At 33.2% G+C, this 14053-nt stretch overlaps 1 protein-coding gene across 1 annotated transcript; it reads left to right on the forward strand.

Annotated features, from left to right (window-relative positions):
* The first annotated feature begins 2059 nt into the window (after positions 1-2059).
* Smp_070030 (snf7-related) lies at positions 2060-7498 on the forward strand. Its single transcript, XM_018797052.1, has 3 exons — positions 2060-2144; positions 4696-5042; positions 7073-7498. Exons 2-3 carry the CDS (start codon positions 4704-4706, stop codon positions 7328-7330), a joined length of 597 nt encoding a protein of 198 aa, XP_018652132.1. The 5' UTR covers positions 2060-2144; positions 4696-4703; the 3' UTR covers positions 7331-7498.
* The last annotated feature ends 6555 nt before the right edge of the window (positions 7499-14053 follow it).

Consider the following 14053-nt stretch of genomic DNA (forward strand, 5'->3'; position numbering starts at 1 on the left):
GATTAATGTCAAAATATGTTGTATATTGAAAGGCTCTCTCCTACCAAGGCGCTTGCACCCACAGGCTACACTGCTTATGTTGGGGGCACCTCATGAAGAGGTTTAATGGAAAAGATAGTTAGATAATGTCATGAGATGCGTCCCCAAGGTAGCTAATGATGAAACCAGATTCATGGTGGATTTGTTATGGTTTCGGTTAAGCATGATTCTCGAAACTGAACATATAGTTATTGGGAAGATTAACATTCAACATATAACACTTGAAGGAGGTTGGTAATGGTGAACACGAGAAAACTTCAATGGGTCCGTATGGTATGGTCCAGCCACGCGGACGTGGTCACCCTGTATAACCTTCAGTCTTTGTTTTGAATGTATCACTTTCTAACTAGCTCAAAATGTGTTCTTCAGAAGTGTTGGACGTTATATGGCTGATTTTCACGATAGGGAGAGAAAGCGTAGACTACGGTATAACTTCCGCGTAAGATTCTATCGACTAGGTAGTCACATCATGACAAGTCTACCATCTTGAAGTAAAGTCTATTATTATTATAACAAAGATAAATGTACTTAAAGTGAGGTAGACCATAATTCTACAAATTCAAAGTATTGACTCTTTGTGATGTCTGTCGACAAATATAGCGAATGAATTTATGCTACGTAAGTTAACCATACATGCAATTTTTTGTTTGCTCAAGTAATACCACTTACCACTGAGATTGACTTTCAGAAACCAAATAGTGGAAAATCACAGTCTTTTAAAACCTTAAATAGCTTGATTCGTGAAAAATTTTAAATTCTTTTCATTGTTTACTTGAGACGTTGTCGGAAAAATACGTTGTCATCATATCTTCTCACTCTAGAGGTGATACTATTGCACTTCGACTAGTTCAAACATGAACAAGCCAAAAAATATTTGTACGAGGAAGTCAACTCTCATCAGCTCCTTCAGTGAAATTAGAGTCGCAACCTCTTTAGTGAAGATGAATATAGGAGGAACAAATTCACGATACATCATGCGATGCATAGATCTTTTTGTCTAGACAGCTCAATAATATGATTCGTTATTAAACCACACATAATCAGCATTTGCTTAGTTACATCCGTGGACCTCGATCTTGTATTATACTACAGAATTTCAGATAATAGATCCCGATAATCCATTATATTCTAACCATAAAAGGGTATTCCAGAAGTCCTCAAAACGTATTGGCTAGGTATTAGCCTTTACATTATAATAACAAGGAGGTCAGTGCAAGGTATGGGGCTGTGCAGTAAGTAGGTTCTCGTTCAATGGCACATCACGTTTAGGTTTAATCGTTTACTAGACATAATAAATCGATATGATTCTCGATCGGATTGTCTAACTCTGCAGAGTTTCAAGTTGGAGTTCTTTATAGACAGGCTATTACAGATGTCTGGGACGACAACAAGATGTTGAATGGACACGACTTTTTTCTTGTGCAGAAGCATACTCATATCTCAATATTCTGAGACTTCAGTTTTTACAAGAGCCAACTTCTCTGGACACAGACGCTGAAGAAGCAAGTAGGAGCCGTCGCAGTGAGATAGGGTATCCACTGAAATTTATCAATTTGTAATCACAATTAAGTCTTCTTTGCTGATCATGCCAATATAGGCTTCTATTTTGTTCGTAAGACTGAACTAGAACGCCGCGAGAACAAAAGACTCTGGAGCCTTAAGCACTGAATCAATTTTGACTTAGTGTGCCTGAAGGTCTGTCCTCGATCCAAAATAAATACTAAATAGAAGTTCTTATTGAAGACGTTGTCAATCAGTCTGACCCACAATCAGTTACTAAGACTTTTAGATGTCCTGAAAACATCAGTGATCACATTTTCAGGTCGCCTAAATGGAAAACTATTGACAAAATACATTTGGGCTTATTTCGTTGACCGACTTCCTTTCTAATAAACCAGCTTGTCCCTTGATTACAAAAACCTAATCACCTGGATAACTATAATGCATATTTACCAGAGCTTCTTGTTGAACATTATATCCAAACGTTTAAACTCAAGTCTGTGACTAACAGAGATGCTGGTTCAAATGCATACTCAACAGATATTTTAGTAATGAAGTACTGGACTAGCTAATAGCAAACTAGAACGATATCCTTGATTGTAAATGTAAGAACCATCAAATGTATTTCAATTTCTTGAAAGCAACTGACTGACCCAATTATGTTGTTATTACCAATAGTTACAAACGTATCGCAATTTAATCACAGTTTGTCGAATGCCTTAAATTACTTTAAAGTGGTTGACTACGTGATATCATAGCAGATTGTAGCTGTAAATAATTCCCCAACATCAATAGCTTTATAAGTGTTCGACATTGGATGCTGACCACATTGTTTTAAGTCGACTCGTTTAACTGAAGGCTTTCGATCATGCATCCGTACCAGATCACGTTTCGACCCAGCGTGGGACACTGCTCCTACGTTCACTAGCCAGATTAGAGTAGACGTTTCTCGATATATTGATAACGCATCAAATATATCTTTCCTACCTCTTCGCACCTGACTTCTGATTTCGATTGGTTGGGGAACGCTTCGTACACGGAAGGTGTTACTGGTAGCTAGTTGTAAAATTAGAATACTAGTCGTATCTTCAAGATTATTTGTTCCTCAGGATATACTGATGGATTCCCTCTGACCCCTATATTTGAACTCCTGTTATTCTTCCTTCATGTAATTGAATCTCTTCACTTTGTGGCACACAAAGTATCTCACTCTGGTAAACAAAACTTTGGCACGAGGTTAACAACTAGAATGATAGGCTTACACTTGATGAGAATCTGACTACAATTTGAATCTGAGCAAATGTCAGCAGCCTTACTTTCGATCATTCAAGATTTAAAGCTGAACCATTACGGGAAAGTTCAGGTCATTATGCATCCTAAGTATTTGTTTTCAAGAAAAAGATTTTCAACATTCTGAACCACTTGAACCATATTCGACCTCGATTCAAGGATTCCATTTGAACCATTTCATAAATAGGATCAATTCTCGCTACAAAAGAAGTAATTAATTAGTTTCTCTAAGTTCAGTATTCTGTTACTAAATTTATGTTGCTTTAAATTGTTTTCTTCAGTCATACCTCGGCAATGGCTTTAAAATGGCCTTTTAATGCTACCAAGCACATGGAAAGATAAAAAGTTAGACATTGTCCTACACAGATAAATTACTTGAGAACCTTATTCTCGCTACCTTAAAGTTAGTTCTTCAGGTGTGACATACATATGCTAGCGCTGATGAGATATTAAGCTCTCTTCAAGATGTTTTTAATGACTACTTAACGAGACATTATTTTCAGCTGAATCCCTTCCAAAGTCTTCTATGTAACTTGGTTACGAATGACAAAATTTCAGGCGTCTTTACTGGCTCTCGAGAAATCGCCATATATATTCACATTAGATGACCATATAAAACTCACTTTATTAACATTGTCGTTGTCACATTTACCCCACAGTTAAACGGGACCATACTTAACTTTTTCTAACTTTTCTCTTCCATGTTTACAACCACCTTCAATACTTTTTATTGATACATTTTAGGCTGGACAGTAACTGGAGCGGAACGTTGGTATATTAGCAATTGCGGATTTCCTAAAACTAACTTATAAATGGGTGGTTTATTTTGACTGTCAAGGGTTTTTTGGCTGCAGTTGTTGACATTCATTTATCCAAAACATACCGATATAGGCTCTGATATATTTGTTAATTTAACTAGCACTATTAAGCCTTATTTAGCGAACTCAGTTGTGTCAGAAAACAGGGAACCAAGCAGTTTTAGATTAATATGACGGTTTCATTTCAATAGGTAAATTTTTGACTTTACAGATGACTCTGGATATTACAGTAGCTCTATTTTAGTGACCTGACAGACTTCAAAAGTCAACTATTCAACATATAGTTTCCAGAACGCATTAGGTTAATTATTTATGACAGTTGCTTGGCGTACTTATCAAGCCGTCGATAAAAATACATCTAGAAGTTATAGAGAAAGCTGATAGCCAAACGTTCCATTCCATTTGAGTTCCGTGATTACTTTAAAACTGAGTAACGTTGTCTTGATTCACTTACATTTATAATCGTACAGGTAGATTGCTCATTTGGGGGAAATATCTCGAAGCCCGAATAAAGCACCACTGTTAAATTCTAAGGGGTATTTAAACTTTTTGCACCAACAAGTCATTATCCTAATGCTTTTATTAACTCCGTAAGATCAGACCTCATGCTATACAGTTTAGACCGCTAGTGTTATTTACCAGATTCCAGAATTGATCATTACCGGCTTTTGGTAACTTATGGCCACAGCGTTCTAAGAACGGATGTTGTAGAATGAAATCGCGAATGTATGTTGCATCAAATTTCAAGTATTCATAAGGGGTAATAAAATTTTGCGCTAACTCTCCTTGCTCTTGCTTTCAGTTACATTTGGAGATAGATTTACGTATGATAATTAATTACAACTTTTATGAGAGCCCTTTCCCTTTCAAACGAACAACATTTTTTAGTGACTGTCCCTAAAATGACGCCTATATGGTTGAATTCTAACAAAGTTGGTTTACTTTTCAGGCTTTCGGCTCACCGTTTTGTTAATATCAGTTTTAATAGCAATATTAATAATATTTTTATCACATTATTACAGTCGGAAGAGTACTTTAAACTTTTTAGATAAACCAATGGCATCTGTGGTAATACAAAAACTCAAAAAAGCTCAAAAACAAGGAAAAGAAGATAATCAAGCTATACAGAGGTCGATCGGGCGAAATATTACTGAATTGGAAAGGGAAGAAAAAGATTTAGAAGATGAGATAAGAAGAGCTGCTATGAAGAACAACAGAGCAGCTTGTACTATGTTAGCACAAGAGTTAACAAAGATTCGTGCTTTAAAGTCAAGAAATTCTCGTTTTGCAGATCACATGAACATTGTGCAGAGAAAACAAACATCTTCACTGTACGCAGCCAAATATGGTGAATCACTTGAAGCGGCTGCAAAAACCATGCAAAATTTCAACAAGGTATCAATTAATTCAGTTACATTACTGTAGTAACCCTTAAATTTGATACGTTAATTGGACCGAAAAATCGATCCCTTATCTTGATCATATATTCCAGTCATAACACACAAGTCATTTTGTGCCTTTATTTGGTAGTTAGTTGTTGGCTAAAGGCTGAATGTAGTACCAGCCAATCACGTGGTGGAACTATAAAAATAATTGTTTTGTTGTCCAGCTCCAACGTTTTTAAAACAGTAATCTAGGTATTGTGATTCTTCAGTTTATACGAGAATACGTGGCATTATATTAGCTGAGTAACGGGATTTGTTGCATATTCCTATTTTTCTTAGTAAAGTGCTTGTTGCTTTTCAACATCAATCATACTCAACTTTCTGCTAATCAACTAGGAAATTAGCTATGAAGTTTTTGAATCCACAACCCGAACATAATATTCAGAGCCAGCCATATTCAAGGGAGTTACAAATTACAGACCGCTATATATGGGAAATAGCCGTAAGCATGATTGTACAACTCTAATAAACGATATCGTAGAAAAAAATACAATTTTTAAAGCATAAATCGTTATTCAAACTTAAAATTATCTTTTTACTCACACAAGAAAAATTTCAACCACTAAAGTGGCATTCCTGGAGCGGAAAAATGTATATATTATCTAAATAGGAGCCTCTTTAGGCATTATTAGACTATTTTAAGTCTAAGGATTCTGAATGTTATTAAAAAAGATTAATGCTTACTATAAATAGCTGATAATTTAGTTCCATCAGGGAGTTTCAACCTTTTCTGATGGAGTTTTGTCCTCTGACCTGGATGGTTTGGTAGTGAAGCTTTCGTATTTATTCTGAATGACATCATCAGCACAAACTTCAGGTAAAAGTGAAGTAGAACAACATATATAAGCGAACAATATTGTTTTCGATTAGATCCTCATCAGGCTTTACTCTAATATACAGTAATATTTATATGCATATACGAAATTATTAAACCAATCAAGGCAGTTTATGAGTCAATGATAACAGTGGAATAGATTACATGATCAAAATTAATAATAAGTGAAAAGTACCCATCGCTATACCATCAATTTGTCTATAATATGTATTATTAAAGACAAAATGAACATTCATTGTACATTTCAAAAGTAACTCTTTAAGACTGACCTCAGGAATTCCGACATTGATTTGTTTTTCATGCAATTGTTGACACACAAAATCAATAGTCTTAGTTAGTGGAACGTTGGTGAACAGGGAAGCTACATCTAAAGAATGTTCATTTTGTCTTTAATAATACATATTATAGACAAATTGATGGTATAGCGATGGGTTCACCTCTAGGTCCTATCCTAGCGGACTTTTTTCTTGCGAAACTAGAGAATGGACCCCTCAAAGATGTTATCAACAAGCTTGACTTCTATTGTCGGTACGTTGATGACACTTTTATTATCGTGGATCAGGACATTGGCAAAGTCGAACTACTCGAACAGTTTAACAATAAACATCAAGCTATTAAATTCACATGTGAAGAGGAAATAGATAATAAATTAAATTTCCTTGACGTATTGTTAATAAAAAAAGCGAACGGTTCCATCAGTAGAAGTGTGTTTAGGAAAAGCTCTTCATCTAGCCAGTACACACACTTCTTAAGCTTCGTACCTATCTACTATAAAAGGAACTTAGTCAAATGTTTGGCAAATAGAGCTAGGAAGATTTGCTCAGTCGATTCTATCAACAATGAGTTAGAGGTTATCCATAATATGTTGATTGAAAGGGGTTATCCACAAGGATTCCTGAAGAAACATTTACATTCAACAAATAAGAAAGTAAAGATATCAACAGCTGCGAAGAAACCACTCTTCCTGAAACTACAGTTCAACGGCGATTTAGCTGATGATGTACTACGAGATAGACTGACTAAAGTCAAAACTTCTTTCCAGGAATATCATCATTAAAGTCAATTCAGCAAATACAGACGGTTATTTAGGACGTGTAACTAAAAGACATTTAATTTTAATCAACCTGGTGTTTCCTTAATTTTAGGCCATGGACAAAACGAAGGTCTCTGGTCAACTTCAACAGTTCGATAGGGAAGCATTACAAATGGATATGTCTGAAGATACCTTAGACACCATGCTATCTTCACTATGCGAATCTGACGAGGAGGACGTTGATGAGTGTATAACAAACATTTTAAGTGAGTCGCCAAGTTACCTATCTGATATATGGCCCTCTCTTCCTGATACACCTTTAACAAAGTCCAGTTCTACTTCTAAACAATTTCGTGATAATATAGTTTAATAACTTCTATGCAAGTATGTACACATTTTAGTCCCTCCAAGCAAAAACATTCCTAAGATACATTCATAACTGTGTACGTTTTTGAAACGAACTTCAGATAACTCTTGCCTTTTTTATACTTAAATTTTTGACTTTATGATTCAAACATAATAAACGAAATTTCAGTGTAAATTTTTAACTTCTATTATATATGACCATGAGAATTTAGTTTGAAGCTTCTGGTATATAATGTTTTACTTCTAAAACCCAATCACATTTGACCGACCATTTTATGCCTTTTAAATGTTTACATCTTCAGTCATACTTTGAATAATCGATTTCCATCTTGAGGTAAGTTTTCCACAAACTAAAAGTAAGAGTTTTAAGTATCACATAATTTTTGGAGTATAAACGTGTTTCATGTGATCAGAAAGTCGCTGGAAAATTATAAAAAGGGATCTTAACTTTACTATTTACTTAACATCTGTAAGGTTGTTTGCGTTACTGATTGGGTTCAGGGTAATATCTTGTTACCAATGATGAGAACCAATCAGGCTATGTTTGATAAAACGAAAGACTTTCATTGACATTTACTATATCCAAGTAATTTGCCACAACTCAACCGAAATTCCAACCAGATATGTTTAAATTACATCCAGTTGTTACAGATCATTTTCAGCAATATAACTCTTGACAACCTCTGGGTAGCATTCGATTCTTAACCCAATCAGACTTAACACAGTGAATGAAAATATTCATTTAAAGGTAGATACATTTCAAATTCATGATAACTTGAATTATTTTTCTCAAAAAACGTACTTTCTTAAATACGAAATATGAAAAATAGGCAGTAAATGAAATTATGAGGCACTGGTTATGTTCATCAGGAATTATTATTGATATAACTTTGAATATATTGACCCTTTAATAGCTCTATGCTCTGAAAAAAGTTTTCAAATGTTGTTTACAGTGATCGCTATGGACTGTAGTGTTTAATCTTTTTTATAATTTGATGGGACCACTCCGAATATTTTAAATGTTTCTTCATATCGTACTACGAATAATTTCACTGACTACATAATTAATGTTACCTTTATACATGACTTTAATTTCGTAATTTGGGTTCACACCTTTGGATTGAATATTACTCCCAACAATATGATCAGCAAGTAATTCAGTTAAGGCAACTAGCTATAGATCCCTCTTATTAAAGTTTTTCGACAAGTCAGAAGGGTTTTCATCAACAAACCATTTAACGAATAAGTGTAAAAATATGAAAATAATAATACTAGACGACTAAATCTGCTTTTAACAAACTAACATATCATCTATATACGGGATCTTCATTATTAATTTATGTTACTATAACCGTAAAGTGGCACAAATATTCACAATTAGACTGTAACGAGTCTAAAGAGGAAAGTTACTTAAAACCAATGAACAATAGTCGTTCCCGATGACGATTAGTCTCTTTATTTACCAGTAGATTGTAGTCTTTACTTAGATACACAGATATTTATCTAAAATGTAAATAATAAGAACAATTCCAGCTGATAATCAGTTAAACTTAAATGTTTGAAAAAGTATGACTTCCTTTAATTTTCAGGGCAGTCAATAAAAATCAATATGGGACCTGAAGCATTTGTAAACCAATACGATATACCACATCAAGTCATAGACATACATAGATTACTGTTATATCTCGATGCGATTTATGAGTGGTAACTTTGAGAATTATTTGTGGACCAATATGATATGTGTATTTCCTATTGTATAGTTGTTAAGTAACTTAAGTATTCATATTAATGTTCCATTTATTATGAGCTTTATTTTGACCCATGGACCATTACTGTACGATTTACCATTCCTGAGTTATCCGCAGTCTATTAATTACTGTTCCCCCTATTCACAGCCACATTCGGCCAAATCTTGTACAAATGTTATTTTCTATTTTATGGTACGATGTGGTCAGGCTGTTTGGTATATAAACCCAGTATGTTTGTGAATAATGATTCATATTGCAGAGGCTGTTATTGGTGTTCCGGACTTAACTGGCTAAACTAAGCAGAAAGCAGGACTGATAAGTACTCAAGACTGCTCATACAGTTTTCGTGTATCACTTATCCGATCGATAATTCACTCCTTTCTAATTGGCGGTCTTATCACGTCATATATTAAACAGGGCAGGCACGCACTCACTTGATATAACAATTACGAATCCCAGTTAACAAAAAAGCTAGATACAGAGTCGTTTATGCTGAATAACTATCTTAATATATTTAAATTTATCTGGATTACATGTAATTCAGCTGGAACTCGAATTTAATGGATAGTGTAAGTGTTAATGTTTATTTGCGAAAAATAACATAACTACATCAAATCACGTACGTTTCAAAATCCTTATAGGTTGTTTAACAAAATAACATTCATCAGTCAAATAAATGACTGTCATTCGTTTTGACACACTGAAAATTAAATAAGTCAAAGATCTAAATTTCAGAAAGACGATCTCGTGAAATAAATAAATTTAAAAAGTAAGGACTGATTTGCAGAAGTTTACTAAGAACTTTCGATTTGATCGAAATTAGCAAAGAAGCATAGTATGTAAATAAATATTGGACTGACAAGTAAAGTTAGTCTTCGGATAAATTTAAAGTTTAATATTTCCCAGATAATGAATCAGGAAGAGTAGAAGTTTTGTTCTCTGACCTGGATAGCTTAGTCACAAAGTTTTCATAGTTCCTCTAAATAACATCAGCACAAACTCTAGGTAGAAGTCCTGACGAATTTATTCAGGGGAACAATGAAATCTTTGTTACTTAACAATCGAACTATGAGATTGAAACTCTTCTACAACCTTTAACCTGACCTACAAATCTTCCCTACTATCTCGAGGAGTTAGTTCATAATATCAGCTCAAAGTGCACCTACATGTAGGCGGTCAGGTGGAAATAAATTTCAACTATTGCGTTTTTTTAAATTTTTTTTATTTTCGATCTTTCAAATTTTTCAAACTTTGGTTTTGTTAACGTTTTAATTTCTGATCTTAATCTGATGTAACTAGTCTGATAATCTTACTACATTATTTTCATTGCACCCATTTTACGCATTAACAGATAACGCAAAACATTTATAATAATAATAATATATTCTGAAAATAATAATAACAGAATTCACACCAGTTTACAGGCTTGATCAGTTTGATATAAATAGCAACATTTAATGTAGAGAACAAACATGAGATTTAAGATTGTTTTATGTTTGCTGGTTCAGTAATTGTTAAGTAGTTTATTTATGACATGTATCACGGCAATCCAATGCATCAGCAGGGAGCTTTTAATTTTTTCTTAAGTGGATAGCCTAATGATTTATGAACGTTTCTCTTTAAGGTTATTTCCAGTGCCAGTACGAGTTATTGATAAATATCTACAACTAGAGAAAGTAAGATTAAAGCAGAGAACACGGAACAACAAAACAATGATTGCCAAAATATGCCGGTCAAGTTTACCCCTGTTTATGTTAGAAATTATTCAAACGTGCTAGAGTTACTAGTGACAGTGTTAATGTAAAGTGACAGCAAGTAAGTGGTTAAACATTTAAAGTTCCTATAATCTCACTTGTGAAGTAAGATACACTTACAGGCGCTAGAGCATTTAATTCATTTTCAGAGGAGCAGTATGCATCAATGGAGCGAACAAATAATGGGAGAGATTTTAACTGCTTATGCAAATTCACTTAAGTTTTAATTTCCGAATTTTTTTTGTTACTAACTGATTATTATATTGTTAAATTCAATCACTAACATCATTCTACGATCGATTTTCTATTAAGTTGTAAATCTTATATATTAGTGTAGAGGCCTAATGGAGTACGAATTAAAAAGAAGTATTTCATCAATCAATTTTTATTTTGAAGTAAATTTCATTAACATAATACGTAATTTATTTATTTACTTTACTTAAAAATGTTCAAAAAACTTACTCATTTAATAGACCTTTAAATCAGATGATGTCTACGTAATCAATTTTTTTATTTTTGTCAGAAAATATGTAAACAGATTTATGTTTGTTTTTATGGAGACGACTTAATTATGTTATAATAAAAAAAACGTGTACTGGTGTTTACATGAATGATCAACTCACCAGTTTACTATTTTAGTGATCAATTACAATGTAATTCACTTAATAAACATCTATCATGGTAGAACTAAAATCAATAAATTTGAACTGTTTTGTTTGTTAACAGAAAATATGGTAAATATCAAACAACGGTCTTATTAACCTAAATTTCTTGTGTGTTGATGCTTTGCGAAGAAGACGTCTTCAACTAATGATTTCTTCTTTGAGAATGAATAGACTTCATTATATTAAGTTGTTTCCAAAACCACATAAACCTTTACTAGTTGACTAGTTATCTCTCCAAACTGTCTATCAGAAATTCAGTCTCCGAATAATTCACCTTCACTGAGTCAAAACGAATAACAATATTTCGTTAGACAACTTGTAAAAAACCTCAGAAGTGTATGTGATACGGAGTCGTTACGTTATTTTTCATGAATAAAAATTAGCTCTTACATAATCCATGGAATATTGTTGAAAAAATTATTTAATCCAAAGTCGAACCACGTCTTTAAACGCTTTACAGCTAATTAACTGTTCAGGTTATCAGCAAATAAAATCGGATGGTAATAAAAACAGTTAAACAAACTTATCTCACGAAAACGTTTGCTGAAAAAACGGACTTGATTCAAAATATTTTCACGAAATAGTTGAATACAAAAAAGAATGATGACTGCTGTGACCTGATGTAAAAAGTAATTATAATATGAAAAATCATGAGCTAACATCAGATAAAAGATCATTGAGAACAATAGAGTACTAAATAGCTGTTAACCCCAGTGTTACTCCATATACAGTATACATAATTACTGTAGATGACTTCAATTTTAGATTGTTCAAATGTGTTGTCGTCAAAACAGCATAAAACACATAACTATCTTGTATTCCAGATTCTGTGAACCATAATCATTATCATGAATTAAATAATAAAAACATATACGTGTGGTTTGTGAAAATTTTTGATATAGATTGTTATGCTCAGGAGATAGAATGAATGAATAGTTGATAATTGTCAGAAAAAGCCCTATGAAAAATGGAGTTCCAAAGAAATTCATTGCGAAATATGTAAAATGGTATCCTAAAAACCATGAGCAACTGACTATTTTCAAAATACTTATCTTCATATGTTTTCCATCCGAGTGAAATAAAATGTCCAGAAGGATTGATGAAAGATTTAGAGTGGCACCGAAATTAAGCCTATCTGAAGCTCTATTGGTTCACTGAGCAATAACAAACGCTTGTCAAATCATTCAGTGTTAGACCAATAATCTTCCGACTTCCACCTTCTGTTACATTTATCAATTTACATGTAGGGAAGATCGATAGAAGAATTTCTGCTAAATTTTCTGGACACATTCCTAGGAACCTATACTTGAAAGATAGCGAAAGGTTTACAATTGTAGTCAATAGGCACCTGATGGACTGTGAATATAATATACCTTTAAGGAGGCCTGCTTGAATATCTGGGCTACCTGTTCCGATCGATCAAGATATGAGAAAAGGAAACTTGTTGAAATACTTTGTACGGATAATTCTATATTATACCAAAAATATAATATTGAATAAATTCATTAATAATAACAACAATATGATTTTCAAAGCGTTCAAAGCCATCGACAAACAGCCATCACCAATTATGTTCCATGTGTCAGAGGTAGCTGATATCAGATAATTTCAGTCTTATCTGTGGGAATGGAATGAAAGCGTGGAAAATCTTTGTTTGTCATGGCAATCGTGGTTTCAATCAAGTAATCTATGTTTCTTACATTGTCTTATTCACGCCCAAATATCAGCTTAATTTTAGTTCTAATGATGTTGGTCAAGAAGATTTTATTCGAGTTTAAGAAGGTATAGCAGTAATTAGTTTGGGCCAGCACTTTATTTAACATTTTTATTCCGAACTTGGTGTAGTCAACTGACTAAATCTTCATTCTGACTTTTATGGTTTTTACATCAATGAAATCCTTACTAATGTTATTTTTGAGCCAGTCTCAAGAATAGTTGACAGTACTTAAGTGAACCATACATTACTTTACAATTCCATTTACCTATGTACTTCTAAATAGCTCCACAAATGAATATCACTAATCACTGTGCTCAAATATAAATTGCCAGTCTAATATAAGTCACATATTTTTCCACTAAACTTTATGAAATTACTTCGAAACCATTTTGATAATGTAAATAAGAACATGGTTTATAAATAAACTGTCCCGTTTTGAATGAAATCATTACTAGGCGTTGCTTGAAGATACAGTAATAATAAAATGTATATTTGAAAAATATAAAATCGAGTTGATGATAACAGTGAGATGGATTATGTAAATGATCGTAATAAATAAAATGTAGGAATCAGTGGTACGATGGTATTATAATAGTACCTTTTTTTAATAATAGTAATAATGAATATGAAGACAAGAAACAAGTCGAAATCGAGACGATAAAATTATCAAGAAACCATTACAAATTGTGTTTGCAGGTTTTAGTATAATTGGTTTAAAGAACAAATACCAATGGTACACAAGAAACTGGAGAAATAAAAACGGACAAATCGGTAAGAAGAATTTGAAAACCCATTATCAAGCCTTCTCTAGCCAAGAAATGAACGGGGATGTTACAAAATTCT

Source organism: Schistosoma mansoni, chromosome 4 (genome assembly GCF_000237925.1).
Source record: "Schistosoma mansoni strain Puerto Rico chromosome 4, complete genome".
Lineage (NCBI taxonomy): Eukaryota > Metazoa > Platyhelminthes > Trematoda > Strigeidida > Schistosomatidae > Schistosoma > Schistosoma mansoni.